General features: G+C 45.2%; 1 protein-coding gene across 1 annotated transcript in view; it reads right to left on the reverse strand.

The window, feature by feature from the left end:
* The window catches only part of LOC126158603 (uncharacterized), a 180,372-nt gene that overhangs the window by 81,663 nt on the left and 77,762 nt on the right, over window positions 1–20,947 (reverse strand). Inside the window, 1 exon segment of the mRNA XM_049916455.1 lies at window positions 15,099–15,286. Coding sequence (XP_049772412.1) covers window positions 15,099–15,286 — 188 coding nt within the window.

The following is a 20,947-nucleotide window of genomic DNA, read 5'->3' on the forward strand; positions in this document are numbered from 1 at the left end:
GTACAGAAAACACCAGCGGTCCTATCACATTTCCCAGGGGGTATTCCGGACGATAAGCCGGCCGCTGTGGCCGAGCGATTCTAGGCGCTTCACTCCGTAACCGCGCTGCTGCTACGGTCGCACGTTCGAATCCTGCCTCGGGATTGGGTTAGTTAGGTTTAAGTAGTTCTGAGTCTAGGGGACTGATGACCTCAGATGTTAAGTCCCATAGTGCTCAGAGCCATTTGAACCTGACGATAACCTTGTCTCTGATGAACACTTGCCCTCGAGGACAACATTCTGGGTTCTGTTACTTAAAAAGTCTTCGCGCCACGCACATAGCTGCGACACTAAGCCGTATGCTTGTACCTCCGTTAACAGTCGGCAGTGTGGCATCGTGTCAAATGCTTTCCGGAAATTTAGGAATATGCGGCTTCAGGTCACAACTGGTGGTGGTTCAGGGAACTTTGACGTAACATTCTGCGTCCTCTGTGATACCTTTCACGCGATAGGTATTATGCTGCCACTTTCCAACAGGACCATGGGCGTCCACACATTGCACGCTCTCTGTCAGCGTGATGTTGAGGCATTCCCTTAGCCAGAAAGACTACCAGAACTGTCTCCGATAGAACATGTGCGGGACTCCGCCACACACCGTCAGGTGGCTTGCGGAGTATGGATGTAGATGTAGAGTTGGGACTTTATCCCCTTCGCAGTTCAAGTGTGAAGGACCAGCTACAGCAGCTGCGAGCCAGCTTGTCGTAGGAGACGACACCAGCGCTTTATGACACTTTCTCAACCGAATCAGTGCACGCTTTCCAAGCCAGAGGGGGTGCAATGTTACAAAGGTAAGTCGACTCATACCGTAAAGTCCTTTGAAAATTTCACTCAGTTTTGTAATCGCTGAAAGAACATCACATGACCTCTCCACCCGCGAATTTCCATTCCGTTTCCACCCCCCCCCCCTCCCATTTTCGGCCGGCCGCTGTGGCCGAGCGTTTCTATGCGCTTCTGTCTGGAACCGCGCGACCACTACGGCCGCACGTTCGAATCCTGCCTCGGGCATGGATGTGTGTGATGTCCTTAGGTTAGTTCTAGGGGACTGATGACCTCAGATGTTAAGTCCCATAGTGCTCAGAGCCATTTGTATCATTTCGGGTTCTACACTTTTTTTGTCAGGCATTATGAATTTGGAATGTTTCCTCTGTCCCTAAAGTAGTTCGTTTTCTTCTGAAAGCCAACCGCACACGGTAAACAGCACAGAAGAGCACCAGAATTTTGTTTGTTTACTGCAGCACGCTTGATCGGTAGCCAGTCTTAAAGGGTACTACAGGCGGTACAGCTGTCAGACGGCTCGCGAGGTACGCGTGGTGGCCGCCGAAGGACACCGGGTGCCGGTGCTGGTATCCTTGTGAAGGCAGCAGCGCCGCCCACGCAGGTTGGGCCCAGTGGGCCGTGGGCTGTCGGTGGGCGGCGGGCGAATGGCTGCCTCCGCCCCGGGTCAACGGGCCCGGGTAGGGCGGCGCCCACGGCGGCGCAGTGCGAACGCCGGGCATCTCGGGTCGCGATCCCTCAGTGCCCAAGATATCGCCGACTGGACATCTAGCGGCCCACCGGAAAACTAGTCACTAGGCCTCCTGCAACGAATTTCGTGACCTACTTCCTGCGTAGGGCCAGTAGTGAAAAGAATGGCCTCGCTTAAGCCCATGTCACACGGAGCAAGTTCCATGGTAGTAAAAATGTCTGTTTTATGTGTCGAAGTGCAGAAGTAATTGGCACTACTAGCTATTTTAGTGCTGAACGATGTACAGACGGAGTCTAATGAGGGAAGAAAATGGACGAGAACGTGGTGAAGGACATGGACACAGAGGGAAAATGTTTGAAAGAGTGTGCTCTCTTCTAAGTTCAGACGCAGTTCGAGGTGGGCGAGGGATCATGCGGATAATGGAGTGTTTGCAATTTTACATACACGGCCTGGAAAAAAAAAAAAAGTGAAGCGCTCAGAAGACATGGTCGGATGTGAATGTAACTTCGTACACACCATCGGCGCGCATGCAAACGATTGGAGTTGCAATCTTTGTGACAAGTAGAACGGTCTCACCGGAGCGCAATAGTGCTGTTACGTCGCCTGTTAGGGATGTATAAGGTGTATGAACAGCGTCAGACGTTGAGTGACCACTGTCAAGGAGACGGAGATGCAGGGTACTTGTGTGCCTCGTTGTTGGTCTCCTCCATTTGGCTGGCTGGTCGAATCGTATAACATCCAGAAGATATGGAGAGTGGTGGTGCGGTGGGGGGGGGGGGGGGGATGCTGCTTGGGAATGTGAGACAGGCATACATGTCATCTCGGCCACGCCTGATCACCACGAAGAAGGATCACCTTATCCTGGACCAAGCACAGGATAATCACTTCACACCAGCGCCTGCTAGCCGAGAACAAGTAATGATCTCTCTGCGGCATTCTGTGTGGGATCGCACCATTTATCAGACGCTGGCATTAGCCGTGCTTGGAAATTACAGTCCCTTGCGTAGGCTCCCGTTAACACAACACAAAACAGCTGCATCTGGTGTGATGCCAGGACCGGGAGGTAAGGACTGCTGATGACTCGCGTTGTGTTGTGTTCAGCGATGAGTCTCAGTTCTGCACTATCCCAGATGGCCATCGTCAGTGAGAGCTGCGTCAGAAGTCTCATTCCTCCAATGTTGCGAAGAGGCACAGCGGTGTTGCCCTGGCGTTACGGTGTGGGGAGCCAACGGGTATGACTTCAGCTCACTATTGGTAATGGCTGAGGAACTTCGACAACACTACGATTCACGACCGACATCCTGACTCCTCGTGTGTTACCTCTCATACAACAGTATTGTGGTGCTATTTTTCACCAAGAAAATGCTCGACCATACGTGACACATGTCTCTGCGAACTGTCTGTGTGCCATTTCGAAAATTGCGAGGAATTCTGAGCCTTGCAGGCTACGTTTAAAACAGGGTACTTTTCAGCTACTTTCCTGAAGGCCTCTCTCGGGGTCGGTAACATTCCAACCAGATAGATGCGCTCATTACAGACGGACCGTACCCGGTATAAAAATAAATCAGACATGTTCGTGAATCCACAGATAAAACCGGCAAACCACAGAAGCCGAGTAAGGAAAAACGGAATGGGATAGACCCTCCACTAAGAAAAGATAAATAACGGTGAAACTGACTTGTATAGGCTGAAACGAGTGGAACAAGATACCTCTCATTTACACTCACGTATAGCCGTAGTTTGCGGTCAGCGTTTAGAGACGTAATGCTTAGTGAAATGAAATGTCGTGTGACGAGGGCCTCTCTTCGGGTAGACCGTTCGTCTGGTGCAAGTCTTTCGATTTGACGCCACTTCGGCGACTTGCGCGTCGATGGGGATGAAATGATAATGATTAGAACAGCACAACAACCATTCCCTGAGCGGAGAAAATCTCCGACCCAGCCGGGAATCGAACCCGGGCCCTTTGGATTGACAGTCTGTCGCGCTGACCACTCAGCTACCGGGGGCGGTAATGCTTAGTGAAGTACTGCTAATTCTAAGTACACAATTCGATTGTATATTGCGAAGATTATGGCTTCACCAGAGTTGTAAGGACATTCTTCCTGATGTAAGATTTTCAAAGGCTATATTTTTCTGAATTGCAAATTCTGAGTACTGTTATGCTAAGTCAATATGCTCTCAAATGATGTGAACAATTTATTTATATGTTTTATCACAGTTACAAAAATTATTATTATCATATTCGAATATTTGTAATACACCGTTGTTATTATTTACACAAAGCACTCTAAGCAACCCAGAGCTTCAAAAAAATCTCTGTAAGCACTATGGGACTTAACACCTGAGGTCATCAGTCCCCTAGACTTAGAACTACTTAAACCTAACTAACCAAAGGACATGGCACACATCCATGTCCGAGGCAGGATTCGAACCTGCGACCGTAGGAGCAGCGCGGTTCCGGACTGAAGCGCCTAGAACCTGTCGGCCACAATGGCCCGCCCCAGAGCTTCAGCGCGCTAATATTTATTGCAGTGTTGGGGAAGAAGCACGACTCTCCTCTAAATGCAATAATGTTTCCTTTACTTCACTGCGGGGCTATTTGCGGTAGTTAGAAGCTCCCAGTACACTACCATCCTGCTATCGGCCAACGATGCCTGTTTGGGAGCCGTCGCACGAGCCAGCCAAGTAAAACTTACAGCAAAAGTTTCTCCGTCTGATAAGTACTTTAATTCTTTTTTTCGGTCTTTTATTAATCTTACCAGTCAGCATAGCTCTTATATTACAGGCCGCAGCTCGTGGTCGTACGGTAGCGTTCTCGCTTCACGCGCCCGGGTTCCCGGGTTCGATTCCCGGCGGGGTCAGGGATTTTCTCTGCCTCGTGATGCCTGGGTGTTGTGTGATGTACTTAGTTAGGTTTAAGTAGTTCTAAGTTCTAGGGGACTGATGACCATAGCTGTGAAGTCCCATAGTGCTCATAGCCATATGAACCAATCTTATTTTACAGACTACCCCTTTAGCTATCCGATTTCGATGTTGCATTTAACTTTCGTTATTGTAACACTTTTGAACCATGTGACCTCTTTCCCCATTTGGTTAATCACATATTTATGTGTAAGCGTGTATATTGTGGTGTATTCTCATGGCCTTGGTACTTTCTGTATGAATTGTCTATAATGTCAGCTACTGCCTGTGTCGTATTTTGTAAAGTTTTTTTCTGTTTTGGCTATAACCACTATATGCTCTGCGTATTTCACACATAATGTGGCCCCCTACTTTAAAATCTCCAAAATAATGCCAATATCCTATCCATCGAGTACTCTCCCTACATATAGAATTAATCTGGAAACCGAAACAGCGTTGCTCCATCCTTCTCCCAATTTGAAGGCACTTGGTGTGTCCTGTCTTAAGACGTAATTTTACCTTTTAACCCTCACATACGTTGTAAATGAGTCTCTATCAAGGTCCCAATTAGCTTTAGTTACATGAACCATAAATATAACTCTTCATTTATCTCTAAAATTCGTTCCAAAATTACTCTAAATCATTCGATAGCGTTACTGATTCATTTCCCTTTTCTAAAGAGAAATCTCTCTCTTTCCATACGCTTTTCTGCCACACAAAAATATTCACTGAAGTATCAGACGCCATGTCGCTTTTATTACTTTGCTGACAGACTAGAAATGAACACACAATTTCAATCTCACCTTGTCATGCCTACGTCTCAGTAATTAACGCAACAATAACAATTCATTGCGTAAATGGCACAGTCATTGCAGTTAGTCTAAACTGGATCAGAACCAAAAACAACTTAATTTTGTACTTCGTTTCCCACAGCAGTCTGGATCACACTCGCTTATCGCTTGAAATGGCTGCTTGACGCGGTGGCTTGTTGTGAAATGAATGAACGCGGCTACGAACTGTGAGCGAGGTGGGGTGGTTGATGTCGCCGGGACAGCAGTGGGTGTCAGCTGGTGAACACGGCACGCAATCAGCGACAAGTGCTCTCGTCTGTCACCACCAGCCACCACCCTCGAGATACTTGTATGCCCTCGCGTTTACAATGCCTCCCGTCATCGTTCTCGCCTGGAGGTGCGTCAGCTACGTGTCATGAAGCGGCCGCTTGAAATGCCAGTCTGAAGACTGGCTGCTGCGACGCCACCATAGAATGTACGCGCACAACAGCGTAACCTAGCACTGACTCAATTTGACGTCTTAACAGTAATTCAAATGGTTCAAATGGCTCTGAGCACTATGGGACTTAGCATCTATGGTCATCAGTCCCCTATAACTTAGAACTACTTAAACCTAACTAACCTAAGGACATCACACACATCCATGCCCGAGGCAGGATTCGAACCTGCGACCGTAGCAGTCGCGCGGCTCCGGACTGAGCGCCTAGAACCGCTAGACCACCGCTGCCGGCTAACAGTAATTGCCAAACGTCTCGAGAAGGAAACGATTCTCTACCATTGCAGCACAGTGCCTTAAGATATGATAGATTTTTTTTAATGCCTCAGTGACAAAACTCAGCACGACCTTGTTGCCGGAGCGAAAGCGAGAGTCCCCCAAGGCAGTGTTACTGGGCCGTTGCTGTTTACACTGTTGCAAGTGCTTTAGCGTCTTTGCATGCTGTACCCATGGTCCATGTGTCTGGCAAGTTTCTTCCATTTTTCTCTGTCCTGGTAAAAGTAGTAGAAACTTTCCAGAAACATCGACCATGCGTATTGCATGAAAGGATGCAGAGGAACAGTTTTGGTGTTGCAAGCTTCCTAAAGACATCGCATCGCCCACGAACATCATCACGGTTCGTACGATTTTACCCACTACAACATTTGTAATAGGATTGGGGGTTGTGTGAATCGGGAGAGGGGACAAAACAGCGAGGTCACCAGTCCCATCGGATTAGAGAAGGATGGGGAAAGAAGTCGGTTTACATGAAGCGATTTGGGGAAATCATGGAAAACCTAAATCAGAGCCGGCCGTTGTGGCCGTGCGGTTCTAGGCGCTTCAGTCTGGAACCGCCTGACCGCTACGGTCGCAGGTTCGAATCCTGCCCCGGGCATGGATGTGTGTGATGTCCTTAGGTTAGTTAGGTTTAAGTAGTTCTAAGTTCTAGGGAACTGATGACCACAGATGTTAAGTCCCATAGTGCTCAGAGCCATTTGAACCATTTGAACCTAAATCAGGAATGCCATTCGCGGGGTTGAACAATCATCCTCCCGAATGCGAGTCCAGTGTGCTAACCACTGTGCCAGCTCAATTGTCATTTGTGACAGTGTAAACAGTAACGGCCCTGTAACACTTCCTTGGGGGACTTTCGATTTCACTCACGTGGGGAGGTCGTTCTATAACAGGTATTTGAGGGGAAAAATGGTTACATCCCCAAAATACTGCAGTTAAATGCGAGAAAAACTTTAGAGGTTCTACTACTTGCGCAAGGACTAACAGTTGAACGTCATAAATACGAGGGCTTCCCCCTTAGCTCCGATCGGTCGCATAATGAAAGCCACAGTGAAAATCAAAAATGTTTCATTTGCATTATCTAGCTACACCTTTCAACTACTTCTCTGGTCCGATTTAAGCAGCCTATTTCATACAGATAGGTGAAGAGATCTATTACTATTCGAACGCGCGACTGGCGATAAACAATCCTCGTCACAATAGGTAGACGCCTGCAATTTCCGCCACCTCCCTACACTGGTCTGCAGCTTCTTGTTTGTGCCGAAATTCTCATAGCCAGTGGTTAGTGTGAGCGAAGAGGTTAACAGAGGGAGCCCAGTCCGTGCTGTATGGTGAGTGATCAAACATCCCCACCGAAAACGCTGCAAGAGAGTCGGTGTTGCACCTGCAGTGTCCAGCCGAGAGTTGACATGAAGGAGGAAACTCACGACAGTTACGTTATGTGGGCTACTTGAAAATAGGCGAAACCCTCAGCACTCACTTTATATCTGGCGGGAGACATGATCGTTCTAAGCATCTTTATGTGCTCAGTGTGTGCTCAGAACAGGAAAGTGCGACGTGACGCGATAGACGTGACTGCTAGAGACGCTGCACAACACATCTGCGCAAGCGTCATCGGATTTTCACTACAGTTTTAATTTCACGACTAATTGTAGCATGAAAAAAAGGTTGTGCTCGTAAACGCAGCGTATTGTGCACAGCTAAATGAAGAGATCTATTATTATTCGATTACGCCACTGGTGATAAATAATGGGAAACAATAACAGTCATAAAATACCTAGAAGTAACTATACGAAGCGATTTACAGTGAAACGACCGGAAATAACGAGTGAGTGTATAAGGGGTGTTCGACAATCATCTGTATTTATAAAATATCGATTTTTCAGTTTAAACATCGATGTTTCAGTATCCATGCTGAAGTCTTGGAAACATCGTGGTATCAGCGTTAAGGGCAAAATACCGCCTTTCGAAGATGGCAAAAAATCCAGGCCACCTGTTACAGCTGTACATAATTTTTTCGTCACTAAACAAATCTGTTTCTGAACAAATGTCGTAACGACTCCAGCGAAACTTGTTTGCGACAAACGTAGCTATTGCAGAAGACAGGATAAGGAGCAGAATATACATTCTGTACGTTTGCACCGTCAAAAACAAACTTGCAGCTTTCAAAAGGTGTGTTTCAGAGGTAAGCGCTGGTAAACTGAGACCGTGTTTGTTTAACTGGACAATTCACATGTGGAGAATGCATGTACCATGCTGTTCACTTTACTTTATATGTGCAGATATGTATATCCTATTAACCTGAGAATCTGTTACTGCTTTTCAATAATGGAAAGAAAACAGTTCTGAGGAAGCAATAGTATCGAATGAGCTAAGGCAGGAACATTGGCTATTGTCATAGCTAAGCGTGGAGTAATGCCTTTCACTGTTCAGTTCACGCTTTCGTCGTCTGAAGTAGTGAGGGCAGTACGCTGGTACACGACGGGAAAACAGAGATACCAAATATGAGTAATGCAGGGAACATTATTAAATAGCGCAAGAACAGAATAATTTGCAAATTGTAAGAGAAACCGGCTTACCATCACACCTCAGTTATTATCTAAGAGACCGCCTTGTAGGTATTATATCAGACCCATTAGAAGTACGGAATCACATCATCAGTACTATTACCCAAAGCTACAAAAAACTGTGGTTAAATATTTGCGCTGTATAGCTACATCGTCAAATCCTGAAAGACTGTTTTCAAAAGTAAGATACGCACTATGTCAACTTGTGCGTTCCTTTTTACCCCGTTTCTACAGAGGAACCATTTAGCATCAATCAATGATACAAATATCGGTGTTTTTCGCTCGATTATTATCACCAATTACGATGAGATCAAAATCAGCATCGACGATTTGCCAACATCGCACATGGCCTAGAGTTTATAGGATTGGCACAAGCTGGCATTGCTACCGTCCAGGCTACGTGAAGCTTCCTTAGCTCGTAAGTTTTGAGTGGAGCGTTCGACGGAGCGGAAGCTCTTGCAAGAGCCAAGTAGCTGGGCGACCCCACAGTCACAGGAGGTGCCAAGTTTCCCCAGAGGACCGCACCAGCTGGCCGCGACGGTACCTCCCTGCTCGGTTCACTCAGCTCGGAACTTTGCGGGGGAACGGGCGTTAAAATCGACAACAACTGCGCCGAGAATTCTGAGAGGGAAGTAAACCGGCGGAAATTCAATTTGGGGGCCGTTAAAGTTGGTCCACACACCACGCCCCGGGGCCTACCTCTTATCCCCTGCCATAACTCTCTCGAGCTGGATACTCACTCCCCTCACAGCCCTCGTGGCGCGCGAAGTAACTGTCCGTTACAATTCTCTCTCCCCCCAACCCCCCCTCCCAACCAGCTCAGTTAAACCTCGTACTGCAATGTTCTCTTCTGAGCACTGTTTGCAACAGATAGGCTTATAATAAATCCGGAAGGATTATTTTCTTTCCTCGTCCTTTTTTTTTTTTTCCTTCAAGCAGAGGGGAAGAAGAAATTCATCGGAACCCTTCTGCAAACTGTTAAATAATTAAAACCATATTAGACCCGGGTGAATGCGCCGGGAGCAGAAATCTGCTGACTGGAGTTTGCCCTGCCCTGGCCCCTGAGGCAGTCTATGGAGCAGTTAGCACGCCATTACTACATAATGAGCTGTAAGCGCCGTGCTTATGATGGAAATGCCTTCCACTACATCCATCTTCCCGCCATTCTCAGCTCGCCAGGGAAAGGCGAGCGAAGCGGAATGACTCTACTGCCTGCTTAAGTCCGACAATAGGGTAATACATGAAATACGTGATGCTATCACTTTATCATATTTATATATTCTTTTGTCACTTCTTGGTAGAACAAGTTCATTTTCAAGACTGAAAAATAAACAAATTGCATGTTAGTTCTATCAACATTTTGTTTATTTCGAACGGGTTTTCTCCTTATTGGGTAAACGCAGGGAAACACTTGACTAACATCCACAAGAGACCCAAGAGTTTAGGCAACCCAGCATTGGAAGGAAAGATATTATCCCGCGCGCGCGCACACACACACACACACACACACACACAGTATCTTCTGTTTTGACATTAGGTGAGAATTACCCATCCGAATGTTCATCGTTCGTGTTATGCACCAAACACTTTATATTAGAATGTTGCCAAACATTCAATCTTAGTAATCCTAAGTATCCGGAACGATACTTGCCTCAGATCAAAAAGACCGACAGAGAAACAGCTAGTTCCACTTTTCGTGATACATTATCTTTATCGTCACAGAATGAGTGGAAAAGAAAGAGGAACGAAGAACAGAGTTCGCGTCTCGGCAACAGTGAGATCATTTGGGGTGGAACACTAGTTCAGCTGCACAAGAATGGGACAGATTATTAGACCTTTGCCTGCAGTGAATCTGGGACATCAAAAATAAATTAATGATGAGCGGGGGAGACGGGGGGGAGGGGGGGGGGCAGGGGAGGAGGGAGTAGCACGCCACAATAATGATTTTTCTTTCCGCTCACATGAGCTATATACCTGCCATAAGGCGCGGTTTAACCGAAGTTTTAAACATCGATAATTTATATGGAATATAATCATATAATTAACACACTTGGAAATATTAAACATTTAAAATTTGGTATTTACAAGATTCAGTTTCAATGCTATGTTAAAAACGCAGAATTCCCTAAGTTTTTACGAAATTCCTGATATTTCCCTGATTTTTTCCAGGTACGTAAAATGTAAATCCCTGAGAACTCCAGGTTTTCCGGAAGAATAGCCACTCTGGAGGGGGATTGTAATATATTCCTGGATTCCTTACGTAGTACTCATTACTGAAACTTTCGAAGTAAAGGTTCGAGTTGCATCTGTCTTCACCGGCCGGGGTGGCCGAGCGGTTCTAGGCGCTACAGTCTGGAACCGCGTGACCGCTACGGTCGCAGGTTCGAATCCTGCCTCGGGCATGGGTGTGTGTGATGTCCTTAGGCTAGTTAGGTTTAAGTAGTTCTATGTTCTAGGGGACTGATGACGTCAGAAGTTAAGTCCCATAGTGCTCAGAACCATTTTTTTTTTTTTTTTTTTTTTTTTTTTTTTTTTTTTTTTTTTTTTTTTTTTTTTTTTTTGCATATGTCTTCAAGCGACTGCAAGTAATGGGTCCTCGGCATATCTGTGATGCTGCTACATGGGTCAGACAAACTCCTGACCATTCGTACTGCCTTTCTTTATAAACAAAAAATACACTGAAGTCTGCTACCTGCCTTACGTAACAATGAGCTTATATGATCACTGCATTTCATATCCCTATAAATTGTTATAGCCAGATATTTGTGTGATCACAGTCTTAAGTTTCTGATCATTTAAAGCAAGCTGACAAACTTTGCCTCACTTTCAAATTGCAGCAAGTTTTGACTGAATATCTGCGTAGGTTTTCTTTCAAACAGTACGTTAGAGATAACTGCATCTAGAGACTTGTAACACCGTTGTGAAGTTTTTCTACACCGGCATTAAACGCGGTTGCGGGCCAACAAAACGAAGTAACGCGGAGTTCAAACAATTTCACTCCCTCCTGTGCAGCTATGCGCGAGATGTGCCGCCGTCCAAAGGCCCTTCCACTAAAAGGAGGAATGGAAGCATAGATATTCCGCGCACGCCCGAGAAAAGTCGCCGTTTCCTTACAGGGGCAGCACGGCTGGAAATACCTCGTCTTTTGATTTACAAGCCGCCGGCCGTTGTGTGCACGGCTGTTGCGTACGGCACGTAACACGTTTCGCGGAAAGGTTGCTGCCTCCAGAAATGGCGGCGAGTTAAATTTATCCCCGGTTTGCACAACAACTAACAGGCAATCGGATGGAGTAGTGCTGGTTTTGCTGGAGAAGGGGATGTGGAGTTTACCTGGACGACAGCCGGTGCACCTAGCTGTGCAACGCTCATTGGTCTCTCACTGGGCGAGGCGGTGCAATGCTTAGACACTGGTGGGCAGCGGTTCAAATTCCAGTCCTGCTATACAGACCTAGGTTCAGCGTTATTTCTCCAAAAATACTGAGATGGTTTCCTTGAAGCAAACGGTTGATTTCCATCCGCACCCTTCGGCCAATTCAAGCTTGAACTTCGTTTTCATTAAACAATAGTATTCATTTTTTTCACTTGATTCTCATCGTTTTCGAAAACGATGCGTGTAAGGAATTAATGTCATCACGCACAAGAACAATAAACACCTACATCGAAGATATAAACATAGTACTTCTTTTACCAGCAGCCTAGCGATAATACTTGGTCTTATAAATTGACTTGGCGTCGAAATAGTTTCTAGGCGCCTAAGGCAATCCTCAGAAAGCTAAGTAGCATAGATACGTAACGCAGTACTTCAGACCTTCATACTTGTATTTTTATTTATTTGTAGGTTCTGGATTAGAATGAAAACTCACAAGTTTTTCGTTAATTATTCATTTACTTCTATTTCGCCTTTTACAGGCGTGGGATGTGAAAAAAGAATTCATCACTTGTGGCAACAGCGAACCTGATACAATGACAAAGATTTTCTCACAAAAAAATTGTAAATGTCCGTATCATTTACAAATGCACCATTCAGTTTTTCTCCTTTTTTAATTTTAGGTCTGCCATGACGGAAATCCGCTTTACTATATATTCTCACGATTCTTTGAATAATAAATAACTAAAAAAACACTGTTTCGATGCGGTCTCTTTTTTTATTTATATTTTATTGCTAGTGTCGGCCGCTGTGGCCGTGCGGTTCTAGGCGCTTCAGTCTGGAACCGTGTGGCCGCTACGGCCGCAGGTTCGAATCCTGCCTCGGGCATGGGTGTGTATGATGTCCTTAGGTTAGTTAGGTTCAAGTAGTTGTAAGTTCTAGGGGACTGATGACCACAGATGTTAAGTCCCATAGTGCTCAGAGCCATTTGAACCATTTCTTTTTTATTGCTAGTCCGTTTGATTGGATCAAACTACTTCCGAAATGATGAACAACATAAATTAGATTTTTTTGTCAAAGTAAACCCAGACTGACATTAAATAATTTATTGTCTCTCTCACTGAAATTATTTTTCAGCAGAAATCAAAATTTATGTAACAAACACTGCTCTTCTAACAGGCTCCTCTTTGATTTTTATTCCCTTATTTGAGATTTTCTTTTTTTATCAGTTTATTCATAAACCACGTAACTTAAAACCTTCACTGATTCATACATTGGCAACATATTAACATTAAAATACCTCGACAGAAAATGTTGTTTTTGCGATGACGATGTTTTACTATGCGTTTTATCATTCCTCAAATTGTATGGCATATTTGAGAATGGTCTTGTGACAGGTTCTATATGTTCTTAAATAACGGGAGACAAAAGATTGGAATCCGGGAATGTATAGGGCCCGCAGCGACATAGTCATGAATAAAACTTTTGTCAGTGTTGACTGGAATAAACTCTTGGAATTTTGAGGATAGCAGCGATAAAATAAAGGAGTCAAAGATTACCTAGAACATGTACAAATACTAGACTGCTTGCATTTATAGAAATCTATGGACAAGAACGCGAGGCAGTCGTTGATAAGTGTTCAGTGTGTTCTTTAGAAAGTAAAGACGAACGTGGTAAGGGAATTATAGTTCAGGGAGAAGAAATATAAAAAAAATTGTGTCTGCCAAAGGCACATTTCGGTCAGAAATGACTGAGGGCTTGGAAGAGCTGAATGGAATGATTGGTGTCTTGAAAAGGGATTGTAGGATGAATGTAGACAAAAGTAAAACAAGGGTAGTGAGATGTAATCGAATTAAATTAGGCGTTGTGGAGGGAATTAGATTAGGAAACGAGACATCAAAAATAGTAGATACGTTTTCCTAATCGGCAGTCAAAATCGCTGATATGGCCGACGTAGAGATCTTACGAGGGATGGTTCCATCACTTCGAAATGGAAACACAACGGTAATCCATGGCGTGGCGCCATACCACCCCCACGAAAAAGTTGAAAGCCGCACCCTCAGCAAGTTTCTGGGGCTCTGAAGTTGTTTTTTTTATGTCCTCCCTCATGGTGCAACGATAAACTCTGAAGAGTATTGTGCTACCCTCACGAAATCCCAGAAACGACTTCAGTGTGTTCGTCGACACGAAAATGGAAAAAGAACTTTTCCTTCTCCACGACAGCGCAAGGCCTCATACATGTCGACGCACCCTGGAGGAGCTCAAAAAACTACACTGGACAGCTGGTGGAGGTGGTGGTTAGTGTTTAACGTTCCGTCGACAACGAGGTCATTAGAGACGGAGCACAAGCTCGGGTTAGGGAAGGATTGGGAAGGAAATCGGCCGTGCCCTTTCAAAGGAACCATCCCGGCATTTGCCTGAAACGATTTAGGGAAATCACGGAAAACCTAATCAGGATGGCCGGAGACGGGATTGAACCGTCGTCCTCCCGAATGCGAGTCCAGTGTGCTAACCACTGCGCCACCTCCCTCGGTTACACTGGACAGCTCAACCTCATCCATCCTACAGCCGTGATGTCGCACCTTTCGACTTCCGTATGTTTGGCACAATGAAGGATGTACTCCGCTGAAAGCAGTAAACAATGTTCAAATGTGTGTGAAGTGTAATGGGACTTAACTGCTAAGGTCATCAGTCCCTAAGCTTACACACTACTTAACCTAAATTATCCGAAGGAGAAACATACACACCCATGCCCGAGGGAGGACTCGAACATCCGCCGGGACCAGCCGCACAGTCCATGACTGCAGCGCCTTATGGAAGCAGTACGTGGATGATTGGGGGGGGGGGAGGGTTATTGATGCAGCAAGACGCTGGCTCCGATGCCGAGTAGAGTAGTACCATACGGGCATACAGCACGCTGGCGAATGGGCGTCTCAATGAATGGAGATTATGTTGAAAAATAGCTTTTGTAGCCAAAAGAGTGGGTATTAACATGGTGTATGGGAATCCTGAATAATACCTACTTGCTTTTAGAAAGAAATTTGCTGCATTACTTATTGAACGCCCCCTTGTAGGTTGCAGAGACGAAGACCCTGTCGCAGAACAGATTAGTGGGAGAGTTGGATCGAGCCACCCTTCGGACGATGACAACTTAAATATGAACAACAACAACGACAATCGAGGCTCGAGCGCAGCTCACCTCTATGATCTGCTGCAGGTCCCTGACGTAGACTGCCTCGGTGTCGATGATCTCCATGACGACGCGGTCCATGTAGGAGATGTGGGGGTCGCAGTAGCGCGGCCGCTGACTGTGCGGGGGCGGCCACGGCGACGACACGTGGGCGGCGCGTGGGGGCGGCGGGCTGCACACGCCGCTGTCCCCAGAGCCTGCCAACAGGTGCCCGGTGTTGACGATGTGCGCGTCTGACGTAAACATCACATAAATAACAGATACACGTAGAGACTGCACGGCGCTGTTACGCGCAGTCTGAGATTTTCCACATTATCGTTAAGATACTGGAACACACCAGTGTACACAGAGTGATCAAGAGGATTATACGAATGCGTGGTGTCGATTCTTTCCGGTATTTCAGAAAGAACAGACGCAACACTTTCAAAAAACTGAGTCGCATCCATGGGCAATGAATCCACAACTTCCAGTGAAGGCCGTTAAACCTCCTGCGAGAATCTAAATTAGCGAGCGTGGAGGACATGAACGGGGACTGCGACAGATGGCGCTATGTGGGAGTCTGAGTCGGCCGGGGAGCGTATCGAGATAGTCTTGGCATTTGCGATAAAAACTTTGCCTGGGTGGAGCAGTGGTTAACTCCACTGCCTAGTAAGCAGTAGGTCCCGAGTTCGAGTCCCGGTCCACCACACATTTTCACTTGTCGCCGATGATTCTGCACAAAGTCCTGATGCACATGATATCATTAGTTTCTTCCCTTCACTTTCCTTTCCTTTCCTTTCCTTTCTCCCCTGTCCCCCTTCAGCTTACACAACAAGATCAAGAGGAATTTAGCATGTCGTTTCAACAACGATGTAACATATATTCGGTAATAAGATGTGGTCTTAAAACAATCTCATCATGTTACTGCAACAGACACAGTTAACTGTAAGGGGAAAAGAACGGCATTAGAAGTTTTAGTGGCCTCGACAGTGCCCACACGCCCATAGGGCCTCGCATCCGTCCTAAATAACCGACAGTACCGTAACGACGCTGTCTGTTCAGAGGAACAGACCGGGCGCCGCTCCTTCATAATAAATTGGTAGGACTGTATCAGAGGTGAAGGCAGCAAAGAACTCACCGCCTGGAACAGGAACACTGTGGAACAGAGCCGTAGCTAACCAGCTGCCTACTGAGCACGGAAGGCGAAGCTGTCACAGGAGCACACAGTGCCGTGCCTTTAGGCAGATAACGGATGACTGGCGTGACACGTCTGCCGGGGATTAGCAAGAGAAAGGTCTTCTTTCAGCAATACGCGATTCCCCCTGCACGCGTGGAAAGGGGCGCAACTCTGAGCTGCAAAACCTGACTGCAGAAATGCTCTCCGCGCAATCAGTGGTCGCAACACAAGCATCGACTGCAAATTTTATCGTTGTAACGTTCTTTGCACAGACCAAGTAACTAATGGGGGTAAATTTTTACTGATAATTTCTCGTTGTAAAGAAATATCTGACTGAATACAATTAATCTACCAGACGACCACGAGTCAGTTCTGACGCGCCGTTTACCTTAAAGCATGTTCATAATTAAAGCTAGTGCAGTTGTTGGATGTGAGGTCTGCCAGTTACGGAAAACACAGTTTTTTCTCAGTACCCAAACATGTTTCGGCACCACAGTGCCATCATCAATGGGTTTTCGTTTTTATTTATTCTGTAATGTGAACATTTTTGTTAAATGATTATAAAATTATGTGGATGTTTAGTTCAAACAATAGATCGTTTCTTTTTGTAAATACCTTTACATTTGGTGTGCATGAATTTTCCGGATCGCTTGTGTGTTAATTACTACAGATAGCTTGTCATCTGCAACCAAACGATGTTGATGAGAAAGTTTTTTGCTCTGAGATAACCTATCTTCTGGAATGTAATTTTGTTTGTCGCGATGTTTTCGCCCCTTACATTCGTTTTTACTTACATTTTCGTGTGGTAAGCACTTTCATTCTCCGTATCATGGTGAATTGTTGTGATGCACACGTAACTATAACAAGTATTTTCCACAAATAACGTAGTAAAACACTTTTCACTTCACCAAAGCACAGTGTGATTGTGGTTTGTTGTGTGTCCCAGCCCAGTCAGTGTTCATTTGTTCACCAGAGAGTTCTCCGCCAAATCTGAATTTTGTTCGCATTTGATCTTTGTGTGTGTGTGTGTGTGTGTGTGTGTGTGTGTGTGTGTGTGTGTGCGTACACGTGTGGTGTGTGCGTTTTCTTTAAGCTTCTTAGCTGTGTACTAAGGAAAAACGATGTTTTGCATAACTGGCGTACCTCACATCCGACAATTTTAACTGCAAACACGGCCAACACAAGGAGCTGCAAACCAAAATGATGAACAAGCTAGTACAGTTAAAACCAAATCGTTCTACAAGCCGGCTATCCGCAACAGTTTCACGTAACACAGAATTTGTACATTTGTGGACATTGCCAAACTTCATGCCCATAAACGGCAGTAAAAAATAAAGAAGCTTTAACACTAATAGCGAAATTTGAACTTTGGTGGATCGGGGAGAGGAGAGACACGATGGCCCTGAAGGAATTATCCGAATGGAACGGAAGTCAGTAGATATAATGTACATGTACAGACAAACAAATGATTATAGTTTCAGGATAATTAGATGGTTTATTCAAAGGTAAGAGCAGCACAAATTGAGCAAGTCAGTAATCCTTTGGTCTATCTCTAGCCCTTATTTAAGCACTTATTCAGCTTGGGATTGATTGACAGAGTTTCTTGATATCCTCCTGCAAAATTTTGTTCAATAGGCGCTTTAGATGGTCAAAATCCCGAGATGATCGGAAGGCCCTGCCCATAATGCTCCGAACTTTCTCAGCTGGGGAGATATCCTGCGACCTTTCTGGCCACACGGCCCGTCAACTAGGAGTGATGGTCTGGGAAGCCATTATTTTTCATAGCGGGACCCCTTTGGGTGTCATCCACGGCATTCTTACGCATCAGTGATACATCGACGACACCCTACGCCCAGTTTTGTTGACCTTCACGGCAACCCATCCTGGGCTTACATTTCAGCAAGATACTGGCCGCCCGCACACGGTGAGCTATCTGCTGCTTGCCTTCGTGCTTGCCAAACCCTGCCTTGGACAGCAAGGTCACAGGATCTCTCCCCAACTGAGAACATTTGGAGTACTACGGGCAGGGTTCTCCAATCATCTCGGGATTTTGACCATCTGACTCGCCAATTGAACAGAATTGGTACGACATGCCTCAGAAAGACATCCGACAGTTCCATAAATGAATAACAAGCATAAGGTACTGAGGTGGACCATCGCAGTATTCACTTGCTCATTTTGTGAAGCTCTTTCACTTGAATATATCATCCAATTTTTCTGAAACTGTAATCATTTGTTTGTCTGTACAATTACACCACATCTACCGGTTACCGTCCCACTCGGATTAAACCTTCGTGGTAGGTCTTTTTTTGGTCTTAGAGTGTATGCGTTATTGATAAAGTTAGTTCATATATTCTAAATTTTTGTGCAAAGAGTATTATTTCACCTCTGCAAATGATTAAAAGCTTTCTCAATTTAATACCTATAAATGCTACCACAGAAAATGAAGGGAAACTTATCACAGTGGACAGGTTTCCTCAATAATGAGTAACACTGGATTATTTCAGTTGCATTTTAGTAATGTTTATTAATCATTGTACTCCATCAAAGAAAATCGCCTACGCACTTTAACAAAGGTAGGTATAGAAAATGGTTCAAATGCCTCTGAGCACTATGGAACTTAACTGCCGAGGTCATCAGTCCCCTAGAACTTACAACTTCTTGTTGTTTTTTGGGGAAGGAGACCAGACAGCGAGGTCATCGGTCTCATCGGATTAGGGAAGGACGGGGAAGGAAGTCGGCCGTGCCCTTTGAAAGGAACCATCCCGGCATTTGCCTGGAGCGATTTAGGGAAAGCACGAAAAACCTAAATCAGGATCGCCGGACGCGGGATTGAACCGTCGTCCTCCCGAATGCGAGTCCAGTGCCTACCCAGAACTTACAACTACAGAACTTACAACTACTTAAATCTAACTAACCTAAGGACATCACATACATCCATGCCCGAGGCATGATTCGAACCCGCGACCGTAGCGGTCGCGCGGTTCCAGACTGAAGCGCCTAGAACCGCTCGGCCACACCGGATGGCCAGTAGGTGTGGAGAAATAAGTAATACGCAATAAAAGGGAGTTGTTAAGTTCTGCTAAACTGGTCTTCAAAAAGTATTTACAACTTGTGTCGCACAAAACAATTAGTAAAATAGAAGCAGCGATATCGCTGATGGGTAGGTATGCCAAAAACAGTGGAGTAATATCCATAAACGGCTAAAACATTAATTAGGAAACTTGGTTTCATTGTGTGACCGGTCACATTAATTTTTTATTCGTAGTAGGGTTTGGTACTAATACGCTACATCATCTGAGGAAACTGATTATAATTAGTACGTCATAAACATTTCGAAAATCTGTAGTATGTTTCTGTGTTTCAGCTGATATTTAAATTAGCTGTAAAGGCTAAACTGATTTTCTTATAAAAGTCGAGATCTAACACAATTTACTGAAGCGCAGAAAAGTTAATACAAAGTAGAAAGGAATTTTAGGGTAGGACGACCGTCGACGACGAGATCGTTACAGGCGAAACACGACCAATAAAACAAGCAGAATATTCTAAACTCTTAGGTATTTGTATTGATAATAATGTGATGTGGCTATCACGTGTTACAGATCACAACGTTTAAGTTCTGCAACATTTGCATTATCGATTATATCAGTATTTTAGGATGAAAATGTCGAAAGGTTGACAATGTCATTAGCGATGGAGCATTCTTACAGAAATGCTCCGCTAAATTAAATGGGAATCCCTGAAAAGATGAAGACGTGCTTTCGCAAAACCATTCAACAAGTTTAGCGTCATGTGCGACAGACGGCAGAACGATTCTAGTGCCACCAGTATACCACTTGCATACGGAGCGATCAGACAAGATGAGAGAAACGAAGGCTCGTACGGAAGCATATACGTAGACAGTCATTTTTCTGCCGCTCCAATTACTGCTGGAACAGGAAAGTCGTACGAGGTTCCCTCCACCATGCCCCGTATCATGGCATGCGGAGTATGTATGTACATGTAATGGACCAAGAAAATGGCCCTCAGGTTTTACGGTTAAACCTCTGCGGCATTTGCTTCTAGATTTTGAGGAACTCTTAGAAACCCTAAATCCGTACGGCTGAATAACGCCTGGAACGCTGATCCTTCTTAATGCTAGTCCAGAGACGTTAACTACTTCGGCAACTCTCTCGGTAAGATGAGTAGACCGAAGTGTTTCAAGGGTCACTACAGGTGCCAGTTTGATAGCTTCTCAACGAGAAGCATCGCTTCTATTCGGCCTGCGTCCTTGGATGCGCGACCAAGGAAGGACGAGCAGTTAATTAAACAAGGGCTTCGGCGATGAATAACTCACACTCGGTTTTACCGGAGACGATCACCTTGGAGGTGCTATTAGAGTAGTTGACTGTTCGTCCTTCGATGTATTCATGTTAGGCGCTCTGGAGGAAGACTAATGGGTCAGTGGTCCCGAAACTCGTGGGAACCGGTAGGTAGACGCAGTACATGGTACACCTGAGCAGTACAGATACAGATAAAGTATGTCTGGGAAAAAGCAGTGAAGGCTAAGGTATCACGAATACTATTAGACAGAAGCACCTAGGCAGTTTTCGATTGTATCCGTACGAAATGGAAATTACAGCTTACAACAATTTAACTGTCACAGATGAATGGGGAAAAAGAAAGAAAGTCAAAATTTTCTAATGATAATCTGCCACTCAGA

This window comes from Schistocerca cancellata, chromosome 2 (assembly GCF_023864275.1).
Source record: "Schistocerca cancellata isolate TAMUIC-IGC-003103 chromosome 2, iqSchCanc2.1, whole genome shotgun sequence".
Taxonomy (NCBI): domain Eukaryota; kingdom Metazoa; phylum Arthropoda; class Insecta; order Orthoptera; family Acrididae; genus Schistocerca; species Schistocerca cancellata.